At 38.8% G+C, this 27,684-nt stretch overlaps 1 protein-coding gene across 6 annotated transcripts in view; it reads right to left on the bottom strand.

Annotated features, from left to right (window-relative positions):
• Window positions 1-27,684, bottom strand: part of EPRS1 (glutamyl-prolyl-tRNA synthetase 1) — a 65,166-nt gene that overhangs the window by 14,611 nt on the left and 22,871 nt on the right. The window contains exons 6-28 of one of the 6 annotated variants that reach the window (XM_030557481.1): window positions 27,272-27,366; window positions 25,878-26,004; window positions 23,945-24,137; window positions 23,362-23,533; window positions 22,016-22,249; window positions 19,342-19,426; window positions 18,849-18,908; window positions 18,527-18,547; window positions 16,316-16,426; window positions 14,360-14,496; window positions 12,403-12,610; window positions 10,950-11,062; window positions 9,761-9,878; window positions 9,285-9,665; window positions 7,994-8,203; window positions 6,538-6,792; window positions 5,485-5,718; window positions 4,495-4,760; window positions 3,441-3,492; window positions 2,158-2,367; window positions 1,636-1,708; window positions 636-715; window positions 99-200 (exon numbers count right to left, since the gene is read on the bottom strand). In XM_030557481.1, the coding sequence (XP_030413341.1) occupies window positions 99-200; window positions 636-715; window positions 1,636-1,708; window positions 2,158-2,367; window positions 3,441-3,492; window positions 4,495-4,760; window positions 5,485-5,718; window positions 6,538-6,792; window positions 7,994-8,203; window positions 9,285-9,665; window positions 9,761-9,878; window positions 10,950-11,062; window positions 12,403-12,610; window positions 14,360-14,496; window positions 16,316-16,426; window positions 18,527-18,547; window positions 18,849-18,908; window positions 19,342-19,426; window positions 22,016-22,249; window positions 23,362-23,533; window positions 23,945-24,137; window positions 25,878-26,004; window positions 27,272-27,366 (3,537 nt within the window). The remainder of the gene's footprint in view (window positions 1-98; window positions 201-635; window positions 716-1,635; window positions 1,709-2,157; window positions 2,368-3,440; window positions 3,493-4,494; window positions 4,761-5,484; window positions 5,719-6,537; window positions 6,793-7,993; window positions 8,204-9,284; window positions 9,666-9,760; window positions 9,879-10,949; window positions 11,063-12,402; window positions 12,611-14,359; window positions 14,497-16,315; window positions 16,427-18,526; window positions 18,548-18,848; window positions 18,909-19,341; window positions 19,427-22,015; window positions 22,250-23,361; window positions 23,534-23,944; window positions 24,138-25,877; window positions 26,005-27,271; window positions 27,367-27,684) is intronic. The other 5 variants (XM_030557482.1, XM_030557483.1, XM_030557484.1 and 2 more) reach the window with 5 other exon arrangements.

Below are 27,684 nucleotides of genomic sequence, written 5' to 3'. Positions count from 1 at the left end.
TCTCTCTTTCATAAGTATAAATCCTGTACTGTTACAGAGTCAGGTCACTTTCTGAAAGCAAAGATCAGTAATAGTTAAAAACATTCAGTGGTTTGTACCTCTTCTGCTGCGTCTTCATACGTAGCAAATGCCGTGTGTCCTTCCTGCCAAAGGAATTCACGAGTGCGCAGGAAAGGCTGAGGATGTTTGAACTCCCAACGCTGCCAAGAAAAGGAACTTTTTCAAAAAAACATTCAAATTCAGTAGCATAACTGTGAACTACTTAGATTAAGCTATTTCTTTGGCATTGATCAAAACTCTATTTTTCACTTGTATGCCACTCTGCAAATCCCAAATTGAGATTAAAAAAGAAATTTGGATTTTTTTAAATAAAGGAGTTAAACATACTTGGACAATGGGATCCTTTTAAACTAGTATTTTATTTAATTATTAATAAAGCATATACCTAGGCCCACATGCCAAAACACATTACATAATGAAAATATTAATTGCTTATATTTTGATTAATATTGATATGATGCCATCTCTTATGGAATGATTGTCCTAATAAATTTAGAAAAGGTTTTAAGTATACCAAATTCCCTGCGATGTGCTTCACTTTTAAAAAAGAAAAAAGGTTGACTAAATGCACCTACCACTACGTTGCACCACTGATTAAGCTTGATAGGAAGATCTCTATGTGACTGCACCCACTTTGCAAAGGCAGGATACATTACTGCAAAAGAAGAGAACAAAAAAATTTTTTTTTTAATTATCTGAGGAACATGTCTCAACTATAACATACATACTTTGTGCTCCATTGTGAGGATTTCACTTTTCACATCTTCTGTCCCACACAAGTGAAATTCTGCAGCGGATACACAACCTTAAAGAAAGGAATACTTTTGCTTCGCTCCAACTCCTCAGGTAAATATGTGGCTTGCTGCTGGTCTGAAGCAAAAATGGTTTCACACTTACCTCAGAACTCAAAACACATGTACTTTAGTGACTCTTTACAAAGCTGAAGGGGAAACCTAGCTACTTGTTACATGCAGTTAGTTTTCATATTATTAAATCATTGTCCTTCACTAAGACTAGAGTATTTAGATGCATTTAGATTCATACATACACACAATCAGCTAAATAAGAAATTTTCATGATAACACACAATCATATTACAGTATACTAAATAGTATCAGATTTAACTGAGTTGCTCCACTTTTGTATCTTAGTTACATTTAATGACTTTACAATCTGAATATTAATGAAAAAAGAGGTCCATAAGGTAAAATACAAAATGAACAATGAAAATGACATTTTTTTCTTAAAAGCAAAATTGAATAAAAACCTTTCACCCCCAAAACTTCAAAATATTAAAGAAAATTCCAGTCAAAGGGCTTTCTAAAGTATTAAATAAGAAAACTTTACATAATTTGCAATTTGTGTGTAAATGAAACTTATAGCTAGTTTATTAGAAACATTTAGAAATGTTTCAAGTTGTGATGAAAATTAAATTTTTTTCCTGCAAGGTTTTTCCAATGTTCCACATAGCATCCTACCTATTAGGCCACCAACTGGTCTCAAAACCACAACAGGATTCTGCTGTATCACTTACTCATTCAGAAACTGCTGATTACTTGCAAGTTAGTGTCTTACCTGTTTCACTTGTAGGACGTACAGCAATTGGTTCAGCCAGCTCTGTTTTACCAGATCTCGTGACCCAAGCAACCTAAACATTTAAAATATTAAGTTTCCTTCAACTTGATTTATTTTTATTTAAAATAAAAATAGATCTTAAAGTTCTAGGTTCCCTATCACCTTCATTAACTAACAATATAATCAAATCTAAGCAGTACTGAAATAATCGTTCCAACAAGAACTGACAGACACCTGCATAGATTGCTTTCCTTCTTCGTAATGGAAAGTAGACCTCCAAGCCCCTTCCAAAAACAATATCAAAGAAGGGTTTACAAACTTTTAACTGTTTTATATTTGACATCATTGCCTACTGGACTAGGAGCAGCAGCAGAAGTTGTTTGCACAGCTTCTGGTTGTAAGAATATAAAAATATCTGCCTACATCATTTATCTGAGCACGGTCCTTAGTTTTTAAAAAGAAACAGTTTAGCTAAAGTTAGCTGTAGTACATGAGTGGAGTAAACAGAATTCTGATGTGTACCTCAGGGGCAAAGTCAGCAATATGAGTCTTCTCTTTCTCCAGAGCAGCCTGAGACACAAACATGGGAAAGTAGCAGTTTTCTACACCAAGTTTCTTGATCTCACCATCGAAAAAATCCTTGATGGTTTCCCAAATGAAAAAGGTCCACGGACGAAGAATGTAGCAGCCACTCACGTCGTAGTATTCAATCATCTCTGATTTTGTGATCACCTGTCAAGAAGATATTTTTAAGATATTAAAAGGTTACATTTGCATGCACAAAAAAGCACTACAATAATTTAAACCTAATGACACCCGCTCACAATAAGTTGATCAATCAGCAGTTTAAAATGGCTGTAATTTAAAACCAAAAAAGCCAGAGAGAGCTTGTAAACAAAGATTTAACAATTATATTTAACAATTTCCTCCCAAGAAATGGAGGGGTTGATGCAGAAAAGGTAAAGGCTCAGATACTACAGGGAAAAGTGCATATTTTCTGGTATCACTTACAGGTCACCTCTATGACCAATTATGGAGTGGTAATAATTGGTTCTGCAAGGATTTTGATACAGTTCCTTTATCCAAAGAGATAAAAAGAGTGTCAATGCAGGACCTTGAAGGTGAGTAATAAGGTGGGAAATGTAAGGGGTCCTTAGATCTTACTGAGGGAATGCAGGTGGTCAATCGCTCCCTCACCCTAAGAAAAAACAAGCATAGGCCATTTTAATGATCAAAGTTCTTCACTCACTACAAAAGGCCATCAAACACATTATTCATTAATTGTGGCAGATGTCAGGGTTGGTGAAACCTGCCAGTTTGACAGTGGCGGAGACAGTCTATTTATCCAGAAATCCAGTACTGCAAGCTTCCCTCCATGCCCCATCAATGTCCCTCAAACACTGCCCTACCAGGACTACCTGAGGCACTGTATTAAGGTCAAACTCATTTCGTACTGACCTCCCATAAAAAATGGTAGAAACTTTTGGTTACAAACCATCCTGAGTTAAACTCAGACTGCTAACTAACATCCATCAAATACTTACCAAGATCCTTAGTGTTTCACTGCCAGAACATATTTAATGAATAAGGGTTTGGTTTTTTTTCAGCACATGACCATTATATAACATATAGCTTCACAAGGTTACACAGCACTTGGAAACAGATGTCCAGAAATTAAAGAAAAATGTAGGTAGCAACTTAAGGAACAGGAGTTATATTACCAAAAAAAATAAAGGAGTGGCCAAAAAAAATCCATAATTTTGTGAAGTGAAACAACTCCTTAATTCAAAGTGATGCGCACTTACCTGAGAAAACCAATCAGAAAGATTTTCTTCTTTTTTAGCTTCTAGACCGAGCCTATGGAATTTTAAAAGAAAAGAACCCTGTAGTTTAGGTCACTGCCAAGTGTTGAAGGTAGCAATAAAGCTGCATGCTTTAATTTTTTGGGGGGGGGAAGTCCCTTTTAATTTAATTAAAAATCTTTGGTTAAATGTTAAAGCATATTTACTTCAGTGATCTGCAAACACCCTTTTTAGCCTATCCTTCCAAAACCTACCCCTCCCAAATTTAACTTGTTTCAGATCACGATGCTCCCTCTTAAACAGGACAAGAGGAGCATTCATACAAATCTCAGCTGTTCCTGTTTAGATCCTCCTGCACCACAGTTACCAGCCTCAATGCATCAAGCTGTGAAATTAAAACTTCCAAATAAAAGCCTGATTAGAGCATAAGGCTGATCCAGACACCTAAATTTGTTTCTTTTAAACCCTAAGTTTCATAGTCCACTAATGCTATTGTTTGGCTAGACAGTTTTGTGAAGCTGTTAAGGTAACTAACTTGCTTGCTCTCAGAAGGCTTTTTGCCTCAGAAAAAATATTAGTTTTATTTCAAATGAAAGATTAATCCTACCACCTCAACCAAAATAAACCATATTAGCAATAATAGCAAGATCTTGCAAGACGCTGAGCTCCATCAACTCCTAGCAAAGCCAATGACAGTAGATCATGTATTAGGTGCTCAGACCAGGTTTAAGACTGCAGAATCCAGTTTTCTTGCATAGTTTCTCTGATTCTCCACCACCTCTGCCAATAATATGTAATATTTGTAATGAATATGGTGCTTATTTTATAGTATGTAATTTACAGTATAAGGGTTTTATTCCCCCCTTATATTAACTATAAATTAGAAATAAACATGATGGAAAAAAAAAAACTTATTAACGGAATGTGGCATTATTTCTCTTTTGTGTATTCCCACACTACCAACTGATACTAAAAATGTAAAAATATTGCTCTTGATTTAGCTCTGCTCAGCCCTCCCAATTTAGGTTTCCTGCAAAGAGAGCGCTAATTTCTTTACCTGGTCTGTTTCTTAGGCCCTTGACCTTCTCCTGGACCGTCTGAGGAGAGGCCATTACCACTCTGGTCTTTCTGATAGTCTTTCTTCTGAGTATCACTCTGTTTCTGCTGCTTATTCTGCTTTTCAGACTTGTTCTCCTTCTCTTTTTTTTTCTTGTCTTTATCCTCAATCCCAATGGCAGAGACAGGTTTATAGTCTACTCCTGCAAGAGACTTGTACTGGGCCTTCAGTTGAAGCAGTTCCTGCACTGCTGTATCTATTTTATCCTTTGGTTTGAAGTCATTCCCAGGAAGAACAAACAAAGAGAAATCAATATGAATCACAGGTGCAAATGGACCCACAGATGTTCGTTCTCGTGTGCATGCTTTCTCTCTCTCTATATATATACACACACACACACACACGCTACATCTTCTATTCCTGGGGAAATTCTGCGACAAAATAATTAAATTCTGCATAAACTCACAATTTATATTGGTTACTGACCATCTCCAGAAAGGTCAGCAGTAAATAGCTCATGGAGCACATTTTGATAGGAGAATTTTTCAGTCTAAAATTTAGACCAGTTCTAATCACTAAAGAACTCTTAAGTATTTATAAGGCCATACTGTCATTTACAATAAGGCTCCTTTATACCACTCTGGCAATATGAAGGAGCCCTAAAACTTTTACACCTCTTTTACTTATACTGTTTTACTTTTACACTCTTGGGGGGGAAAATTCACTCAGAACAATGGGAACAATCCACTAAGCAGGCAGGTCGCTACATTCTGCTCTGCCCGAGGGGACATTCTGCTCTGCCCCACACCTACCTCCATGCTGAATAGCGAGCAAAAGGGACAAAGTCATTTGCTCACACTCCCAGCCCTAGCCCCAGCCCCTGGTGGCGACTGACATCTCCCCACGCACACATCACTAGCCCTGCTCTAACATCAACTGAGATGTCTTCTAAGGTTATTTTTAAGGAAGTTGTGTTTTTAAAAAGTTTACCTTTTCTGCTTTTCCTGCTTTTAGTTTACGGACTTCTTCTCCTTGACAAGCCACCTTGTTAAACAGAGCTTTAGCTTCTGGTGTGTCTGGGCCACTGATTTCTGTGCTTGTTGTTTGGGGTGAAGCAGATATCTGAGTTGCTGACACGTGTCCTGGCTTGTAGTCCTGCCCAGTCTTTTCTTTATACTCTGCTTTCAGAGAAAGGAGGAGTTTCACTGCTTCATCTACTTTATCCTACGGGGAAGATAAAAAAAATTCAATGGTCACTGGAGAGGATTCAAAAGTAGGCTAAGAAAAAATCTTTTTTCTCTATGAAGAAAAGGCAACAAATAAAACTGGGCAGGCAGCAGAATCCAATCTGTATCTGGTGGTTACAGAATGAAAGGAACAGCCATCACACAATGTTGAGTGCTACCAGGATTGAAGCAGAATGGTGCTCTCTGATCATCTTGTTAACAGCAATCTATTAACAAGGGTTATAGCAGAACACTGAAGAATGTGAAAAAGCCTTTCCTCCTTTAGGAGGAAATAAGATCAAGGAGGGTATTTAGAGAGACCAGCAGATTCTGAGAGTAGATGAATTTTGCTCTCTTGCTCCTTCTTGGTGCTATAACTCAAGTAAACAGATTTTCCTTTTAAATTCATTCTGTGGCTGGGGAAAGCCTCATTACTTTCATCGTTTCAACTAAAGGCACTTCTGTTCTCCCACACCACACCACGTTACACTGTTTCAAAATTAACTGTACGCCCAGGACGGAATTTGAGCACTGATTCCTCCGTCTACCTGCCAGTCCAACACAGTCACAAATAGCGGGACTGTGATGGTAAGAGAAGAATTTCAGAACTGCATGTCTCAGGAGTCAGAAATGCAAACCTCTTCTGAGATACAGGAATACTTCACTGGATTGAACACAAGATTGGTGCTTTAGCTGCCAGAGGCAGAACAACAATTTAGGAGAATTAGTTCAGGGTTACTTGGTGGAAGACTTCCACCCAGTGGTAAAATGTGGAAGAGTTAAAATTGAAGAAACTCTATATTTACCACTATTATACCTTTGAAGCTTTCTCTGCTTTGAGTTTGCGAACCACCTCCCCTTGTTCAGCTACGTTATCATAAAGAGTTGTGCTGTCTATTGAGCTAGAGGGTGTCAAATTATTGCAGGATACAGGAGAAGGAAGAGTAGCAGCAGAAGAGTATGTAAGAGGAGGAGCTGTAAGTGGACTTCCAGGTTTGTATTCTTGACCTGTCTTTTGTTTATATTCTGCCTTTAATGTTAAAAGCATGTTCACAGCAGCATCTATTTGATCCTGAAGCAAGAAGAGAACACAAGATGTACATAAGGTAGAAACAAAATAATGGAAAAGATAACAATCTTTACTAGAGTAGTACTACAACATTGGTTCTCAAACTTTTGTAGGGGGAGGGATAGCTGTGGTTTGAGCATTGGCCTGCTAAACCCAGGGTTATGAGTTCAGTCCTTGAGGGGGCCACTTAGGGATCTGGGGCCAAAATCAGTACTTGTTCCTCCTAGTGAAGGCAGGGGGCTGGACTTGACCTTTCAAGGTCCCTTACAGTTCTCCTCCTTTCAAGGTCCCTTCCCTTCTCCTATTATTATTATTATTTTTTTTTTTTTTACTGATGACCCCTTTCACAGAAAGCCTCTGAGTGCGACACCTTCCCGCCCCTTATCAATTAAACACTTAATATATTTAACAGCTTTATAAATGCTGGAAGCAAAACGGGGTTTGAGGTGGAGGCTGACCGCTCGCGACACCCCATAACAACCTCCTGACCCCCGGAGGGGTTCCGATCCCCAGTCTGAGAACCCCTGCACTATGCTAACTGCTGTAATACGCTACCTTAGGGCCAAATTCTGTTTGCCTGACTCTCGCAAGCAAATCCCAGGAACGAACAAATCTCTAACATTGGGAGTAGGATCTGGCTCTTTGTAATTTTACTTTGTTTGTCAGACCTACTGCAACAAGTCACACACCAAGGATCCAATCATACAGCAGTCACACATTCATGGCTCCCCAGTGAAGTCAACTTGGCCCCAGGTGGGCACAGCAGTCCAGCCACGTTTAGTACATTGCAGGATTGGGGGCCAAGTAGGTTAGATTGTGAATTGAACAATATTAAATGGGGGCTGTCAAAAAATCAACAACAAAATTTCGGTTATTCACCCCACTCTAGATTAGTTTAAGCGCTACAGCTTGCTTTTCATCATTTATGTCTATGTCACGTAGTACATTCAGCTTGCACAATAAAAATGATCTGGTTAGTTTCCCTTTCTGGTTCTCATGCACTAGCACAAGACTGTTGTGAAGCCAAATAAAACAATTTAGGAGAATTAAAGAACCTAATTGAAATTAAAAAAAAATAAAATAATGCAAAAACAGAACCTAATGGAAACAGAAACAACTTCAACAAAACCTACAGTTAGGGCTTAAACTAAGCTGAACGCCTCTCTTTCCATTAAGAAGCCTTTAGTATCCAGCGTCATGATACCTTTGAAGCGTTCTCTGATTTAAGTCTGCGAACCACTTCGCCTTGTTCAGCTACGTTGCTGTATAGAAATTTGCTGTCTATTGGAAAAGTAGAAACAGGAGAAGGAATGAGCACAGCAGGTGGGTTTCCAGGTTGGTATTCCTGGCCTGTCTGCTGTTTATAGTCTGCTTTTAGCATTAGAAGCACTTTCACAGCAGCACCTATCTGATCCTGAAGCAGGAAGAGAAAGGGGGGAAAAGAAAGTTGTAGAAAGAATAAGGTAAGTTGTACTGAACAACAGATCCTTTTTTTATAAAAAGTAATACCAAGTTTACAAAACCTTGAGTATTGTATTTTCATAGGCTATTTATAAACTATTAGTTCACCACAATTTGAGTAGATCTAGTAAAGAAAAAACCATTTATTTTTGAAAGTAAATCCTCAGATATTTATTTGTATTGTTGTAGAACTTAGGAACCCCAGTCATGGACCAGAGCTCCATTATGCTAGGCAAACGAATGCCTATTAGAAATATTTCGCTTTGTACATTTGCAACAGTCCTCTACAATACAGTACTACTAGAGCTACAATATGTAGATATGTGCCTTCATTTAGATTCTGTAATGCCACAAAGAAAGCCTAAATTGCCAAAATATTTAATCATTAAGCAGGAAATGTCAAAAAAGTTTTCCTTCTTTTTGTGATCGGCTTTGCTGTTGTTCAAAATAGTTCCATATACTCACTAAAAACTGCAGTCAAGAGAGAAAATCAGCAAGTACTTATCAATTTTTACATTTATATATTTATGAACAATTTTAAGCAGGGAAACTCCTTCTTGAACTGGTAGATTCCAAATGGTTGACCTAATTCAATCACTTCTTTTGAAAAATGTTGTGGAGAAAGAGGGAAACAGACTATGATTGAAAACTTTTGCCAGGGACCAGTTTGACATTCCATATTTGGTTTGGGTGGGAAGACTGGTTTCTGAGAACAACAAAAAATCTGGAAAATATAACAGTTCTGCTCACATCTAAGGGGCCTAATTAACATTCCTCATAAATATTATTGGGACAGAATTAATCATATCAGTGCTACTTGGAGAACAAACACTTGAGAACAAAGATCCTAGAGGAACCCAACCCAAGTGAACTTAATGAAAGCAAGGGAGGAAAAATCATACATTCACTTACATCCTGGGAAAGCACATTAAATTATACAAATATTCATGAAATACTGGTCTCTTAACTAGTTTCTTTTAAAAAAAAAAACAAAAAAAAAACCCACCAACCAACCAACCAAAAAAAACCCCTACCTTAGGTGCTTTCTCAGCTTTCAGTTTTCTGACCACCTCCCCTTGCTCAGCTACGTTATGATAAAGAGCATTGCTGTCCAGATTGCTGGAGATCTGAGGTGTTGAAGAAACATTTGGTACTGCTACAGCTGCTGCAGGAGGATTTCCAGGCTTATACTCCTGACCTGTCGTCTCCTTGTATTCCACCTTCAAGGCCAATAGCTGTTTCACAGCTGCATCAATATCTTCCTTTGCAGCCTTTTTACCTTTCAAATCACGAACTACATCACCCTGAGCAGACACTCTGTTGTAAAAGACCAGGGGGTCCTCAGATGGAGCAGAGGCTGGAATACAGGCATCAGCAACAAGTGGAGCAGACTTTCCCTTTGAAGATGAACTAGCCTTTGAAAACAGAAGCAAGTTCTCAGTGTTTCCTTTTAAAAAAATATATAATAGTAATGTTACTTATGAAAGCCTTTCCTAAAAACCTTATTTACCTCTTTCTTTGCAGTTTCTGCTTTTGTCTTCTCTTTTGAGCCAGATGTTGGCATTTCCTTTGTGTGTCCATCAGGGATATAAATCAAAACACATGGGGCTTCTTTACAGCTATATGGGCTACAGAAAGAGATTAAAAGAACTAATGTTTTACACACTAATCACTATAGTGCCACTGCACCAATAGGAAAGACTACAAGCAGCATGCCTACCAAACACTTGTTTGGGGGGAAATGAGAAAAGATATTCAAAACCGCTTCTTACCCTACACACTCATTACATACACTATTGTAAAAGCAATGGCATTTCTGATTGCAACTACTTAATGTTGTCAGTTCACACTCTGTATTGATCAGTGTACTGTGTAATGGATGTTTCTTTCTCACACAATTTCTCCATCTCACAGCAACCTCTCTTCCAGGGTCTAAATTCTCATCTCATTTAGTTGAAATAGCAGCTGAATGCAGCTTTCCCATCTCTTCTGCATAAAAATCCAGATTTGGCCATCTGGATCTTTTTTTTTTTTTTTTTTTTTTTTTTTTAAACAGCATATTCTAAAGACTTTTAGGCTTTGCAGCCAGCATATTCTGTAGATGGGAAACAAATCAAGTGTTTGATAGTGGATGGGATTGTAAGGGAATCTTATATACACTGATAATGAAAAACTATCCAATGTTTCACTCTCTTAGGTATATAACTAATATAAACATGCTTTTCTATAATCAGGCAATCACCTATTTTATTCCATCTCTGGGGTTCTTGATTTACATATTCATAATGAATACAAGGAAAATTGACTCCCTCATTATTTTAGAGTTTCCTTGTGCTTATAGAAAATGTCACCTGGATGACAGTGTACGTATACATGAAGGCTTAACATAAACACAGGCCTAAAATGACATTAAGATTTTTTTTTTAAACTATATTTAATATTTGTATATAGTGCCATAGTTGTGCAACTGGTTTAATTGCAAACGTTATACCTAGCACAATGCAAGATATAGAAACTGGTGTGTATATTAGAATGTTTTTAATTTTTGCTGGTCAAGAAAAAAAATAAATTTCTTCCTTAAGACTTCAGTATTTGTGCATGAATGTACTAAAAACAAAAATGCATTAAAAAACAGATGTTACAGATCTATAATGGCAATTCTCAGACTATATATGGAGTTTATTTACAAAGCTGCTTACCTAACTGGTTCGTAGGGTTGATCACAAATAAAAAATCCTCTTCTCTGAAGTTGTATAATGTCTCCTTTTTTCAACTCCTTAAGGCAAGGATCACCTAACATCAGTTCTTCTTGCTGTAACAATTAAAAGCAAATTGTTTATGAGCATTGTTTAAAATAATGCTAAAAATTATTGTAGCTGCATTGAAGGATTCCAGAGATGTTCCAAATTCACAACTGCTGAAATGTCAATTAATCCCAATGCGAAAGGATAAGATCCTTTCAAGGAGATGTGCCAGCCTGAGAATGCGCTAGGGTGAAAGAGAGCTTCCAAACCATCAGTGCCAGAGGGTTAAAGAGTCATACAAATGGTGGGAAGTCAGTGTAAGTTATATTGAGAAAAGTTAATACAGTATTTAGTTCTTATGATTTAAAAACAAACTCAGTCTTCTTGAGGCAGAAAAACAAATAGGAACAATTACTGGAATATATTTAAAGATTTTCCCCCTCTCCTGAAGCATGAAAACAAAAAAAATTCAGTTAACTATGCAATAAGAACGTGAACAAAATACTATCTCAGAACATTCTTTCACATATTACTTTTCTGCTACTGTCATCAACAGACCCAACTCAGAGTGTCTACACATTCCCTCCCTTACTGAAGGGCCTCAGTTTAGATCCCATAGTATCATCTGAGGACATACAGTTGGAAGAAAAAGTGACAACTGGAAGAAACTCCACAGAACAGTGCCACATAGTTTAAAGTGTCTTGCACAGAGATAGCGAGATACAAAACCGAGTGACTAACAACTATAAACCCTTTCTGTGACACAAAGAAAATGTTACAAGTTTTATCAAAAGAGCCAATGAAGCAAAGTCTTCCTAAGAACTATATAATTTCAATGCAATGTTTTATTCTATTTGCTAGACAAGTAGTTTTCAACCTGTGGTCTATGGACCCCTGGGGGTCCACAGACTATTTCTAAGATTTCCAAAGGGTCTGTTCCTCCAGCCAAAATTTTTTGAGGTCTGCAAATGATATTAAAAAAGGTTGAAAACCACCGTACTAGACAATGAAACTCTGCTAAACACACTGATCTGCTACCAGGTTGCAGCTTCCGTTAACTTCCAATTTGTTGTGCAACATAAAAAGCTTATCTAGTTCAAAACAATGCTACATGTAAAGACCCTTCACTAATATCAAAATGCCAACTAAGAGTCAGATCCTCTGATAACATAAATCTTCATTGAAGATCTGACCCCACAAACATTTTTGTAGACCAGAAGAGTATATCTGCATTTATAAAACAGATTGATGGAATCTAGCTTAAGTTAGAACTACTCAAACTGCTTTGAAATGCAACTTCAACACTTGGGAGAAGGGACCTTTAAAAAAACCCAAAACTGGTGCTGATGGTTTAAGGAGAAAAAGTAAGCAAAAGCTGTGTAGATGAAAAGGGGAATACATGAGTTACCTTACTATTTCGGTTGACATATTGCTTGAAATCTTCATCTTTACCTAGGACAGGTTTGGTGATCAGATGGTCATAGTTAACACAGACAGCTGGAATGAGAGGTGCATGTGGGGTCTCTGCAAGCCAAGTGATCTTAGTTGTTTTTTTGTAGTCCTTGTTCTCCATGTTCAGCTTGGCATCAATGGACACAATTTTCCTGCTTGAGTTTCTACAGAGGAAACAGAAAAATGTGATGAAACAACATTTTTACACAACAATTATGTTATATATTTGAATCTCTCTTAAGACAATATCAAAAACATGGAAATTGTTGATCAAAAAGGTTCATGACAAAAATAGCCTTAGAATGTATTGTGCATGAACTAGAAAAGATATTTTCTAGGACAGAGTTCCGTAACTCACCAGCCATCAGAACTCTCTAGGGACAGATACAAAAAAGATCTAGTACAGATTCTTGTACAAGATATTTTTGTTTTTAAAAAAAACATACTAGTGATCAAGTATGTGACCGATTAATTTAAAGTCATTGTGCATTTCAACTTATTTTTAAAATGCCATTTAGTTTCAGAGGAAAAGGGAGAAAATTTCATTGTTAGCTATCAATCGGCACTATTCACATGAGTCTGAAAGGCTCTCTTGATTAGAAAACTGAGAAGCACATTAATGACTTAGAAAAGAGCATTCTCTTATCACTACTACAGGCCATATTCAAAAGGCTAATCCAGGGTTAGGCAACTTACGGCATCTGTGCCAAAGGCGGCATGCAAACTGATTTTCAGTGGCACTCTCACTGCCCCTGTCCTGGTCACGAGTCCAAGGGGCTCTGCATTTTAATTTAATTTTAAAAGAAGCGTCTTAAACATTTTCAAAACCTTATTTACTTTACATACAACACTAGTTTAGTTATATATTATAGACTTATAGAAAGAGACCTTCTAAAAACGTTAAAATGTATTACTGGCACATGAAACCATAAATTAGAGAGAATAAATGAAGACTCAGCACACCACTTCTGAAAGACTGCCAACCCCTGGGCTAAACTGTTCCTCACCTCCCAATTCACTTTTATTCCAAGTAAAATATTTTGGATCAGATTAGGATTTATATCAAAAACGTAGTACATTAATTATTGTGGTAATTTCTGAATCAGTACTTTGCTATGAAGAGATAGCAAAGGGGATAAGCAGATGAAGTCTTCCTCTAGACTAGGATAGATGTACTTTAGATTTACGTCTGTGACTGGTATATTGTTGCCATCAATTAGAATCTTGGGATGCTTTTTAATACCTCTCTATACTATAGATTAAGTGGTTATATGTAGAAGTGCTCAAAGCTTTGGAAAAATCACCACACAGCAGGCACTTCTGAAGTATTTCCATTGTTTTAATTTATTAAAAATAAATAGCAAAATGTTGTACAAGGCACAGAAAAGAGCCTTACATGCTTCCATAAACCTTCTGTCTTTCTAAGCTTTCAGCACAATGATTTTGAAGTTAGTTACATCACATTTTAATTTCACTCTTTTTTTCCTCAACCTTGTAATTTAAAATAGCCAAACAGATTTTGTTTTTCAATCTGCAAGAGCATACGTTCACTTTTAGGATGAAAGCTCTTATACCAAGTATTAGTCACAGAGCAGATTATGCAGACTGTTATAAGGTGACATGCACGTGTTGTTTTTTTTTAATTCACACTGTAAGAACTAAGACAGTAACATCTACAGAAGTGCTTCAGTGAATTGAAGAAGAAGAATTTTTATGCAATATCTGGCCTCACTGGTGATTTCAGACCCAGAACTACAATAAGATGTACTCTTTAACAAACAGGCAGCTTTGTGATTCATTTAAAAACGATTATCCGTGCTATCTTAATATTTCAAGATGCAAGAAGGCTATTCTTGTCAATGAAAAACCAAGGTGCAGAAACCTCTAACTTGGAACTACCTTACACTTGTTACCTGTGTATTTTAGTGATGATAATGTTGCCCCAATTTATGAATGTAACAGTCTCTCCCTCAGTCAAAGTCTCTGCATCTGCACCATCAATCAGCACTTGGGAACTGTACCACACAGGCTTCAAGCCAACATCAGCATTCTGTGTATTAAGAAAAATTAAAAGTCAGTTATCATACAAGTTGACTGCCTTAGCTAACAGAGCTGAGTCCTGACACACTGCTCAATATGAGTGTATACAGAAAAGAATTATAATACGTATCATATACTTAAAGAGAATCATCATAACTAAAAAAGAGAAAGTTATCTCCACAGGGCAAAAAGAGGGATGGGTCTGAGCAGTGTTGCCACTTGTACACAAGTCATGATATTTCATGCTTTTCTTAAATCCCCAGCTCCCAGAGTCATGTGATTGCAGGAGAATCTTGGCTTTTGTTAATAAAATGCGTTTCTAACCTTTGAGGTTGCAAAGAAAAGCTTGAAAATGTAACTCCAGTGCATCCTGAAAGCTCCAAAGTCAAACAACATAACTCAAATGCAATATAGTTTAAAAAAAAAAAATAAATGAAAGGTCACCTGATTTTTAAGCCACTCTTTATATTTTGGGGCCTGTCATGATTTTTTAGAGTTTTGTTGACAGTATTGCAAAACGCAAACTTTTATTTGTTCCTTTCCCAAGACATGTAGTCTGCAAGGACGCAGATAAGCAGATGAAATGTGGTAGTGAACAATTTCTCTTCTCCTGAGATCTGGCTCCATCTGTGGTCACAAGTGAAATGGGTTTAGGAGTCTAGATCAGGGGTGGGCAAACTTTGTGGCCTGAGGGTCACACCTGGGTGGGGAAATTGCCTGCAGGGCCATGAATGTATGGCTGGGGCAGGGGATTGGGGCGTGGGAGGGAGCTCAGGTTGGGGGATTGGGGTGCAGGGTGTGTGAGGGGACTCAGGGCAAGGACACAGAAGAAGGTGCAGCATGCGGGAGGGGCTCAGGGCAGGGGGTTGGGGTGCAGGAGGGGTTTGGGGTGTGGGCTCTGGCCCAGTGCCACTTACCTGGCGGACACCCAGGGCGGCAGTGGTGCACAGTGGGGCTAAGACAGGCTTCCTGCCTGCCCTGGCCCCATGAAGTGCTGCTTCCAGAAGCAGCCAGCACCACGTTCCTGTGGCCCCTGGGGGAGGGGGAACAGAGGGCTCTAGGCACTGCCCTCCCCTGCAGGTACTTCCCCTGAAGCTCCCATTGGCCGCAGTTCCCCGTTTCTGGCCAATGGGAGCTGTGGGGGGTGGTGCTTGGAAGCGAGAGCAATGCACAGAGCCTCTGCCCCTCCTCCCCCAGGGGCCACAGGGACATGGTGCTGGCCACTTCCAGCAGTGGTGCGGGGCCCACGGCACCACAGGGGTGGCAATCTTGCAGGCGAGATCCAGCCAGAGGGCCCTTAGTTGACCCACCTCAGTCTAGATCAGGGATCAGCAATGTTTGGCACACGGCCCGGCAGGGTAAGCACCCTGGCAAGGCGGGCCAGACCAGTTTGTTTACCTGCTGTGTCTGCAGGTTCAGCCGATTGCGGCTCCCCAGTGGCCATGGTTTGCCGTCCCAGGGGCTGTGGGAAGCGGCGCGGGCCGAGGGATGGTCTAGATCATCTCCTGGTGGACACGTCATTAGCAATTTTTAAATTAAGACTGAATTACATTTTCTTTCTAGAAGATATGATCTAAAAAGTTAATTCAGAGAAATATTATACAGGAGGTCAGAATAGATCACAATGGTCCCCTCTAGCCTTATAATGTATGAAAAGCACAGAGATGTCAAAAGTCCCTAGCTTGAGCTCATATTTTCTGTGCTAAATTGTAACACTAGACACTCCCTTCCAGGTCCCAGTTGATTGATCTAACCTCTGGCTAGCATCAGTCTTCATGATCAGTACCATATAGTAGTTATTAAAAAAAGACGACAAATTCATGCACAACCTTTGGATGTTTGGCCACTTCTTTCATTTCCTCTAGGGCTTCAGGAATGTTCACAGTGACCACTTCATCCTTCAGTAACGCAGTATACCGAGGTGCCACTGGGTCTATGACCTGCAGGAAATAGAAAGAAGATAATCATGACTATTGGGCAGTGTCAGAGCAAAAGATCACATGAAACAAAGTAAAGTGAAAATATAGGACTATTAAGTGGTATTCTTTGTGTTACTGCACTTGTTTGCCTTTTAATGCAACTTTTATTGTAAGTTATAATAGCAAGACAAACAAGAAAATATATAGTAAAAAATGAGCAATCTTTCCAGACATTCCAGAAAAAGGTCTATATTTAAAGAGCAAGTTGTTGATAGCAAACAGAAGCTGCAAATCTGATATTATCATACTACAAGTAAACAAGTAGAGCTATATTGGTGTAGTTATACTCTGTATATAACTGTACTAAATCTGCCTGCTGGTCCATTTTCTTTCTAGATAAATCCATTTTAAAACAACATGTTGGATGCCATATTTTTGCTACCATAGACCCTGATCCTATGTTCATTTCTCACAGACTCAGATATAGCTTTGCCTGTGTAAGGAGTACCGGTTGGGTCTATAATATTAAGAAACACCATTTTAATACAGCAGCATTAGATCACTATAATAAGGCAATACCATAGTATTAAACTCATGAGTTCCCCACCATAGTGTCTTCTTGCCAAACTAATTACCACCGCAGCCTCTCCGTATATTTTTTTTATAAAGTCTGTTTTCACCCCCCAGCACCACCTTTCACAGGGCCTCTTGAATCTCTTACAATTTACTTTCATAAAACATTTGGAGGTGCTTAGAACAGCACAGTACACACAAAGGGCAGTGGAGGGCTAGCAGGAAACAGTGGTAGATTAACTGGCAGGTGAGTTGAGCGCTAAACTGAATGAGTGCAAGGAAATATTTTTATGTTTATCCTTTCACTGCAACAGGAATGCACAACTAAACAGCAATTTTATAAGTCAACAGTTTGTCAATTTATTTTATACTCAAATTGGTCAGCACTAGCAAGTATGAGTGTGCTTTGGATTCAGAAGTCATACATTGATCAGTGAGTCAGTATATGTGGAAGCCAAGTCCTTAAGGTGTTTCAGACAGATGTAATAGGAAATGGCTTATTAAGGTACCTCAACATCTAGAGGACTTATATGCTCCTGTATGATTTAATAACTAATACACATAATTTTACAATTAAGGTTATAATTTGGTTTCATTGTTATAACCATGTCCTTTGTTTTAATAATTCAGACCAATACTTCCCCAGGTGACTGTCTTTACAATGTAACAGCACAATAAGAGCTCTCTGCCTGCAGAGATCTTTTATATCAGCCTGGGAAATTTATAGGAACAATTTCTGCCTTCGTTTACATTATGGACTCCAATGCAACTGCACAGGTAGACGACGACTGAATTTGGCTGATAAATATGGTGCTACCCAAAGAGCAGGAGTTTCAAGATACTTAATTAAAAACAGTTTAAAATATATTATCAACTCCCCCATATTTTTAAAATCTGCTACTCAAAAAAAGTAATTAGTATTTATGCAGCAACAGAAAGAACCAATTGATAATCCTTTATAAAACACCAAATGGACCAAATACAAAAAGGTAGAAAGGGATACAAGACACATGCCAGACAAGCAACTACTACTTAAATGAACAGATTTGCAGGAAGGCCTCAGCAAAAACAAGCAGGAATCCCAGTGCAAGAGTTACAGGCATTCACACAAGTTATACAGCCAGCATTCTAAGGATTCGCCTTATTATAGTGTCCAAGCATTCACTGCCAAGAAGCAACTAACCATATTAAGATGCAGTATTCCTTATTTGACACTCAGCTAAGGAACATCAAAAAGGGCTAATATATGAATATATTCATTTAGGCACAGGAAATACACAAAAGCCCTCAGTATTTTCACTTCAGAAAGGAAAACTGGATAACATGAATTGACTGGAAAAGAGTTTCCATCTACTTTTGACAAATAAGTCAAAATAGAACTGGGCAGCATTTTAAAAACAGGAATAATGCATTTTAAATGGATTTGTGCAGCTCTTATTATCTAAGCAAGTGTGATTGTGCTATGAAGCTGCATAACGATGGCTTATGCTATGTATGCTTACGGTACTATAAGCCATGTGCTAAGGTAAAAGAAGCATTAAGTAATACCTTCTTACAGATAGCTCGCAGCTTGAAAGCAGAAAAATGAAATGCAGAGTTTTCAGATCAGTTTCATAAAAAGTATCATTACCTTTCTGCATAGTTCTAAGTAAAACAACTCAATATTGGTTTGGCAAGTCAATATGATTAGTGCTAGCTCATGTTAGAAAGAGAAGACATTCCATTTTCCTGAAAATGTGCTAGATGATGCAATATATTTTAAAAATTGCTATTCTTTATGATGAGCACTCCAGTGAACGGTGGATTCACTACATAATCCAGGGAAGAGGATACCAAGAAGAAATGGCATCAAACTAATACAAGCATGTACCTTTTTGTTAAATGACCAAATTTTATCCCATTCCATGTTGACAACAGATCGGGAGGAGCCCTGGAAGGCAAGATTAACAAACAAATAATCTTGAATATTTTTATTAATGTCTGTAGAATCATGATACAAATCATAAGCATGTTTACCAAACGGAACAATGTGTATTTTTCAGCTTAATCCTCATCTTACAAAATAAACATTACGGGCCCATTGCTGCCACAATCTCGATCCAAACTTCCATTGATATCAATGGGAGTTCAACACACTACAGGCTCAAAATCTTGCAGACTCATACAATTTTACACAAGGGGCTGCTCATATGCATAAATGTAAGCAGGACTGGGACCTAAGCCATGACAGGAATGAGTCTTCAAAAAGGAGAAAATCTTGGCAGAGTGGCATTAAATATGGTGAGCTTTCATTTGAAGCATTTGTTTCCAAGTTTACAATCAGACTCCAAGAATAAGAGGAAGAAGGGAAAGACAACACTCACCTGTGCAGCAATAAACTGTTTTAGTCCTTCAACAGTCATACCTCTTCTCAGGACACCACGCACAGTGGGAAATCTTGGATCATCCCTAGCAGAAGGAGGAAAGAAGTTGAGAGGTTCACTCAGTATCTACTGTTATGCACTAAATTCTATTTATTAGCAGGCAATAAAGTACTGATTTTTTAATATTTGTGTAAATCACAGTTTCAAGAAAATAAACTTTTGTATTATTTTGCTTGTGTGAATTTAGTGCTGGGTGAAAGAGGCTAGTTCTATCTATGGACAGTTCTAATACGTTCCCTTGCTGCGTGCTAGCATTCTTGAACACTAACTTGGCATGGGAAACCACCTTTTAGTGACAGCAGCTCTTTTCCACATCCATTCAATCCTTGGTATATCTGTCAAGAATTGAAGAGGTACCAGTTATGTGTCCCCATCACAAGTCAATACTATGTATTGGAGACTAAGATGTGTTATCCTGCCCCCTTCTTCCCTTTTGCTCTAAAACCATTCTTTGCCCCTCCTATGCCAAAGTCTGGAACTTCCAGCTTTTTTCCTGCATCTTATTTAAGTTTTAAATGGGGAGGGGAGGGGGAGAGAGAGAGCTGGTAGTACTCTAACCCCCCCCACCCCATAAAATAAATTCTGCCCATGTGAGTAACCAAAATGAGACACTGCTCACAGTATATTGTGCAGATGTTCAAAATACTCTCTGAGCTCTCCACTCGGCTTCCTTGAGTGTGGCTTCCTCTTGAGGTGACTTAAATATGTCCATGGACTCTACTACGTTCTTTGGATTTGGCTCTTCCTTGATGGGACGGGGGGAAAAGTGGTGGTCTCTCCTAAATGTCACCCACTTGTGGCATCAAGAGTAAACTTAACTCATAGCAAGTTGTACAGATCTGTGATTCTTACCACACCCCAAAACTCCACTTCCCCCTTCTTTCACATGAGGAATGAAACAGTCAATGTTTAGATTTAAAAATCATCCTAAATAGGCATCTAAGGGTACGTCTACACTATCCGCCAGATCAGAGGGTAGCGCTCGATCTGTCGGGGACTGATTTATTGCATCTAGTGTAGACGTGATAAATCGATCCCTGATTGCTCTGCCATTGACTCCTGTACTCCACTGCGGTGAGAGGTGGAAGCGGAGTCAATGGGGTAGCGGCAGCAGCTGACCCTGCGCCGTGAAGACACGAGGTAAGTTGACCTAAGACACATCGACTTCAGCTACGCTATTCTCGTAGCTGAAGCTGCAAGGTCGATTGCCCCTGCCTCTCCCCCGGCAATGTAGACCAGGACAAAGTTAACACCTCATCAAGATGAATGGATCTCAGATACTGCTCAGGCTCAAACATCTCTGCATCAGTTAACACCAAAAACAAACTATTTCTTCATAGATTCTGGAGAACAAGATATCAGCTTCAGAGAGGTGTTAGTACATTGTCATGCACTGTTGTCACCCACTTTCCTAAGTTCAAACACATAGGTCTGAACAGTGTTAGGCTTGGAAGGGCACTAGAAACAATGGAACCAACCCAACTGGTACTACAGTCTTAATTAATATTTTGCACTCCTATATCACATTTTATCTGTAAGTTAATACAAACAAAAACTGCCACACTTGAGCAGCAAACCAGTGTCTATGTAGTTCAATCTCCATTCTCCAACAGTGGCTAGCATCAGATGCTTTCGAAGACATAACCCTCCAGTAGGCAGTTATGGGATAACCTGACACCCCACCATACCCAGGAAAAAAAAAAAAAAAGTTTCCTCCTTTCATCATTAGGAGGAAAATTACCTCCTAACAGTTTATGCACTTCTTTCCAAAGCTAGTGTGGTTTTTTTAAATATTTACCATTCATTTAAATAGACTTGTTATCCAAAAATTATTTAATCTTTTTCAACCCTGTTATCCTCTGGGGCTCAAAGATGTCTTGTGGCAACAAGATCACGTCTAATTGTCCGCTGTCTGACAGTATTTTCTTCTATAAGTTTTGCTACCTTTCAAGTCCACTGAATGCTCACCTGTACTTCTATGGGAAAGGGGGAATAAAAGTTCCCAATCTACCTCCTTTGTACCATTCATTATGCATTTATTATACTCCGCTCTCTTATTTGCCTCTTCTCTAAAATAAACAAGTTTGGAAGACTTGGTGCTTCCCAATAAGTCAAAAGGCGCTAAACAGTCTCTCAGTTAGTGCATTTTAATGTCTGAGTCTCTATGAAGAAGTCTAACTTTAGATACTCGTTTTTCAAAATTTTGACCTATGCGCTTTACGAGGGTAGAAAAAAGTGTCCCAATTTTATAGCAGTAGAAACTGAAGAAGAGCAAGGCAATACTAATATATTTCTTGTTCTGGAAACACAAGCATGGTTAACTTGTAAACCCGAACAAAATTCCCCTCTTCCTCCCATTTAGCTTGCTTCATAGAAGACTGAAAAAAAGGAGGAAATCTGCGATAGGCATTTATGAGACACCTACGAGACACCTACACATTTGACATTTAAGGGCCAAGACTAAGGGAAGAGAACCTGCAGGTGATAGGTGAAAAAAGTTCGTATTTCTTTTCCCAAAGAAAAGTGGATGCATGCATTCTATGATTTCCTTTATGAATAGCATATGTGTGAATGCATTTCTGCTAAAGCAGCAATTGTATGTATACAAACGTACCATCCATCTACCAGCCCTTCATTGACAAACCAGGTGAGCTTTCTTTTAGATAGCACAGTGTTGTTGAGGTTTAGACGACTGTACTCCCAGATGTATGGCTTCCTTATGCCCAAGGCTTCAATGATCCAGTAGAACTGCTCATCTCTGTCATGGTATTCTGTTGTTCTTAATGCATGTGTGACACCTTCAATACTGTCAACAATGGGGCAGGCAAAGTCATATGTAGGATAAACACTAAAAAGAAAGCAGAGCTTAAATTAATAAGCCAGGAAAAAAATATATACATAGTTTAACTGCATCTGAAAACCATATCCATAAAACTAAATACTTCTCCGTATTTTACAATCACTCAAAAATCCTTAAAAAATGGTCACCAAAACTCCATCAAGAATTAGTTAAAATAGCACATCTGATACTGAGCTCTTCTATAAAAAAGACCCAAACAAATTAAAATATATTAAATGACATTTTATAAGCGAAGTCAAAACTATCAAATAATTCAATCCCTCAATATTTAAAAAAAAAAGTCAAGAAAAAATTTTCAGCACCTACATTTTCCCCTACACCTAGTACCAATATGTATCATAAAAAAGATATCCATGTTCAGGTCATAATTTAAACTTCAACAATCAGAGATTACTACAACAGAGGCAGTGATTTGTCAATTACAAGTGTGTAGATCATGCCTCTGTTTTAAATGCGTTTCTACCAAGAGCCAAAGCCACCATTTCAGTTCAACATTCACATCAAGTCATCATTTGCCATCTGTTGAAGCTATAGCAGCGGGAAGAGCGGGTGGAAACAGGTGTTTCAAGTAAGGAATAAACTAGTGTTCTGCAAATAGTCTTAGTTCAGTGCACATGAAGTAACTCTTCATAGTGCATGAAAAGAATAGTGGCTATGAAGGCGCAGTTGCCACTCAGCTAAAATAGGTCAAGGACACCACTTCACATTAAAGTGTAACCTTCAAAGTTCTTTAAATTGAGAGATTAAGTAAAAACAAAATCCAATTGTTTGGCTGCTTGTAATCTGGTTTGCCAAGATTTCTTAAGAAAAATGGTATTAATCACATGTGGAGAGATTTTTTTTTTTTAAATGGCCCAGCTTACAAAGACATGAGAATAGGGACCTGTTACAGAATTTTCATCAGTGGGTACTGTTATGAAATGCTGGCAAGAGCTCACGTTTTAAATATCTTCTGAAGAAGTTTTATCGTTTCTATAAGCAGATTAGCTACACATTCTGGTTGAGAAAATGCAAGCAGCTCCCAGGTAGTTAAAAAAGAAACCTGCTGAAGAGTAGAAAAGAAGCATACCAAGGTCAATATTAATAGAAAGTGAACATACTTGTAGTTACTTGCAGTGCGTGGGTGTGGTTGGTTTTTGCAACGATAAAGGGTTGGGTCTCTCATACACCCATTGTTACTATTCATGTCTATTTTTGCTCGTAGACAACACATTTGTCCACATTCTGTTCCCTTTTTCATTTCTTCCCACATTTGTAGATTCTTCTCAACAGCTACCAAACAAAAAATGTAATACTTTTAAGTTACCTAAGGTATTTCTGACCAGTCTCTAGCACCATATTTTGTGATTGACATTGTCAAACATCAAAGTTATTGCTGCACATGTCTAGATCCAATATCCAACAGTCCAGCATTCCTCACACACTGGTAGGTGAGAGTAAGATTGTACAGTACATATGTACTGTGAACATACATAGATGTAATAAACTGGTGTGTTACAACAAGTTTCTTTAGTCTTGAAGGGCACGGCACTGAGGACCTCAGTGTTCCTACTGGCTTGTTAAGTATTCACAGTATACAATTAAAACTAAAGATGCGTGGGAAGATTAACAATAGAATGAAACAAGATTATATTCCACTGATAAAGATAACAGGGCCAGGAGAAGAGCCATAAAGCATCTTACAGTTATTTCTGTGTTTAGATTCTATTCTCTGCTCACGCTCCATTTTCATTTGTTCTGCAGGAGTATCATCCACATACGCCTTCCCTTCTTGAATAAGCTTCTCAGCATATTTCATTATAGTTTCAAAGTGATCTGAGGTATATGTAAATTGATCTGGTTTGATGTGCAGCATTGCAACGTCTTCCAGGATAACCTGCAAAGAGCTATACTGTAATATTCAGACATGCAGAGAAGCTTTCTAACTCTATGCCAAGCTCCTTCTGAGTTTCAATGTCTCCATTTGCCAAAGGCAGCAGTAAGAACCATTAATATACTATGGCACACATGAAAATCAACTGGCTCATTAATTCGTAGTACTGAAGTTATCAAAGGGATGCATGGGTAGTGATTGCTATCCAACAGGAGAATGACAACAGCTCCTCCAGGGGAGGATGGGAGAAGAAAATGAGAGGAAAAACTGGCAACAAGTTCTTCTTGCTGTACATTTAATAGACCAGGGGTAGAGAACCCTTTTTCTATCGGGGCCACTGACTCTCAAGGGGAAGAAAGAAGAAAAAAAAAGGCAGTTGTGGGCCACACACAGCCCCATGATGGGGTGCAGAGGCTCGAGGTTTCCCCCGCAGGGTGAGCCAGCACTCACTGCTCCAGGCCTGCAAGGGGGCAGAGATAGAGGCGGCTTCCCCAAGATTCCTGGGTGGGGCCAGAAATGAGATGTTTAGGGTGCAGGAGGGGGCTCTGGACTGGGGCAGGGGTTTGGGGTGCAGGAGGGGGTGAGAGCTCCAACTGGGGCTGGGAATAAGGGGTTTGGGGTGCAGGCGGGGACTCCACGCTGGGGCCAAAGGGTTTGGAGTATGGGAGCAAGCTCAGGGCAAGGGTGCAGGTGGTGGTTCTCGGTACGGGATCCAGGAGGCGGTTGGGGGGGGGTTCAGGGTCTGGGAGGGAGTTAGGGTGCAGGAGGAGGTTCTGATCTGGGCTCAGGGGGTCGGGGTGCGAGCTCCAGCCGGGTGACGTTCACCCCAGTTGGCAGTGCAACAGGGCTAAAGCAGGCTCCCTACCTACCCTGGCTCCACACTACTCCCACAAAGGAGGGACTAGGACGCTCTGCACAGCACACGCTGCCCACAGGTGCTGCCCCCACAGCTCCCATTGGCTGGGAATCACAGCCAATGGGAGCTGCGGAGCTGGCCTTAGTGGCAGTGTGAGGCGTTTCCCTGGTCGTCCCTGCTCCTAGGGGCCACAGGGACATGCCAGTCACTTCCAGGAGCTCGTGGAGCAAACTGGACTTTAAACAGCCTGGCAACCTCAGCTTCCCCTGGCATGGGGGCGGAGAGGGTGCCAAGGCTAAAGAGAATAGTGCAAGTCTCCTATATGATGATGCAAGCCTGAGACTGGAAGTGGCAGGAAATCATACAGATTCCTCTCTTTCTTTCACCTCATGGAGGCCACAAAATACTGAAAAGGTGGCAGCAAGAATAAGTTATTAAAAAGGTCTAAACCGCTTCAATAGTATTGGACACCTAGGAAATTTCCTAGTGTGGATCTGGGATTTTTGTTACTAAAAGTTACTGTCACTGAAGCCATTGTATTTAAGATTACAAAAGCTTTTAAAGTAGTACCATGATTGCCATTTGTGATTAGGTCAAGTAACACAGCAGAGTCTATAAACCGAATGACAACAGATTTACATGGATTTAATACAGATTATAAATACTAGAGGAGGGGCAAGAAAGAATGGGGAAATCATAGAATAATTAGGCTACTGGACCAAAAGCTCTTTGGTTTTTAAGGCAACTATGGGATGGCTTGGAAGAGTTTTCATGCAAAGTTAAATACTACAGTTCTACAGAGCCCCCTTGAAGTAGCAAGCCTGCCTATCGTTCTAATTTTGAATTGCTTTTTCCAATGAATGGTTTCCACTGTTCTCTTACTGTACCTTTTCAAAGTCTTCTTTTTCTTTTTCAGGATTTGTGTCATCAAACCTCATGATGAGTTTTCCTTTAAAGTTAACCTGGTAATGCTGATTTAGCAGAGCAGCTTTTGCATGACCAATATGTAAATAACTAAAAATAAAGACATTTCAGAAAACAAGGTTAACGTGGCAGCAGATTAATTTATATTTCTTTTGTAGGATATAGTCTGTTAGGATCTAAGGGGGAAATGGAGAATAGGTTAAAACTTAAAACAAATCAACCACCAAAAGCTATTTTATATTTATTGAAATATTGAACATTTATTAAAGCAATTTAATATTATATATATATAGATAGATAGATAGATAGATAGATATAGATAGATAGATAGAGAGAGAGAGAGAGAGAGAGAGAGCTACATAGTATATACCACCGTCAGATTTTATATCTCAAAGCTAGGGCTTCATAATGCACCTGAAGATATGACCAAAACTACTCTTTGCAACATTATAAACTGTTTTAGTATTAGTGTACACTGAATTTGATTTTAACTTGAATAATAAAAAACTAATCTTTTTTAAATTGCCATTTTAAAGAGTTCATAACATTCTGAAACACTTGCACTGAGTAATCGTCAAAACACTGGGGAATTCAGATAGGTTAGTGAATTCCACCATACGGTAGCAGAGGTATTCAATAACTTGGATAAATCCAAATCCACAAAAGTACATGAACTGTTACTTCTACAGATGATTTCATTTTTCCAGAAGTTTACACATGGCAGTGGGAATCTTCCCCTCAGAATACCCTATAGATTCCAAAAACCAAACTATTTTCTTTTATGGTTCTCTCACGCACACCATTTGTAAAATTACATGCATATACAATATTAGTAGTACTCAAATAGCAAGATTTATATCTTATCAGAATGAGAAACAGTACTGCAAAGTCTGAAACAAGTCATAAGATGCTGGCTAACCAGCCTACAGAAAAAATGCATTGAACAGCAATTTTAAACTTTATCAAATCCATCTAAGAGAAAACGGGACATAGAAAGTAACTGGAAAACAACATTTTATGGAGTTGGTGATGGTATTTTTAGTGCTCTTTTTACTGTTATTTATGGGGTGAGGTTCTAAGTAAAGGACAGCTTTGGTAAGAGTAAACCTTTGCTAGTAAAAACAACATTTCAGAAAACATCTGTAACTGACTTCGAAAATTCTCTTTTGTTATGGAAATCACCTCTAAGACACTGTTCATCCTTGACTAAACACATGACCATCATCAGGGCAGGAGAGAGCCTTGAATTCAGTTATTAAAAACACACTAATCTGGTAACTATTTCCAAGATAAAACACAATCCCTCTCCTGTCTTACAGTTTTTGAAAGGAATGTGGGCTAAAACAGATCATCTTACCCACTGGCTTCAGGAGGAAACCGAACAATGACCTTCCCCATCTCTGCACCTGGGAGTTCCACAAATTTCCCAACATCTTGTTTCTTTTCTGTTGCCTTAAAAATTAAGGATTACCCCATTAAATATCTTACACAAGCTGTACGATACACACACTTAAAGCATGTTTCTTCTCTGAAAGGAGACTGAAAAATGGCAACCTGGGGTCCCTTGCTCAGATGACTTTCATATCATGCTTGTTCAGTTTCAAAGTTAGAAGGTGCATCTGCAAGCTTAATCTGGGATTAGAAAGTCCAAATGGATTTTCTGTTTCTCACTACAAGAGAGAAAATTTCCGAAAGCCAAGTTTCATGCTCAGTTATCCCACTGCCTTCAAATAGAACTTGGTTAACAACTCTGTTGATCTCATTCTACCA

This window comes from Gopherus evgoodei, chromosome 3 (genome assembly GCF_007399415.2).
Source record: "Gopherus evgoodei ecotype Sinaloan lineage chromosome 3, rGopEvg1_v1.p, whole genome shotgun sequence".
NCBI lineage: Eukaryota > Metazoa > Chordata > Testudines > Testudinidae > Gopherus > Gopherus evgoodei.
Note: the sequence above shows the minus strand (reverse complement) of the source record. Positions and strands in the feature narration are given on the sequence as shown.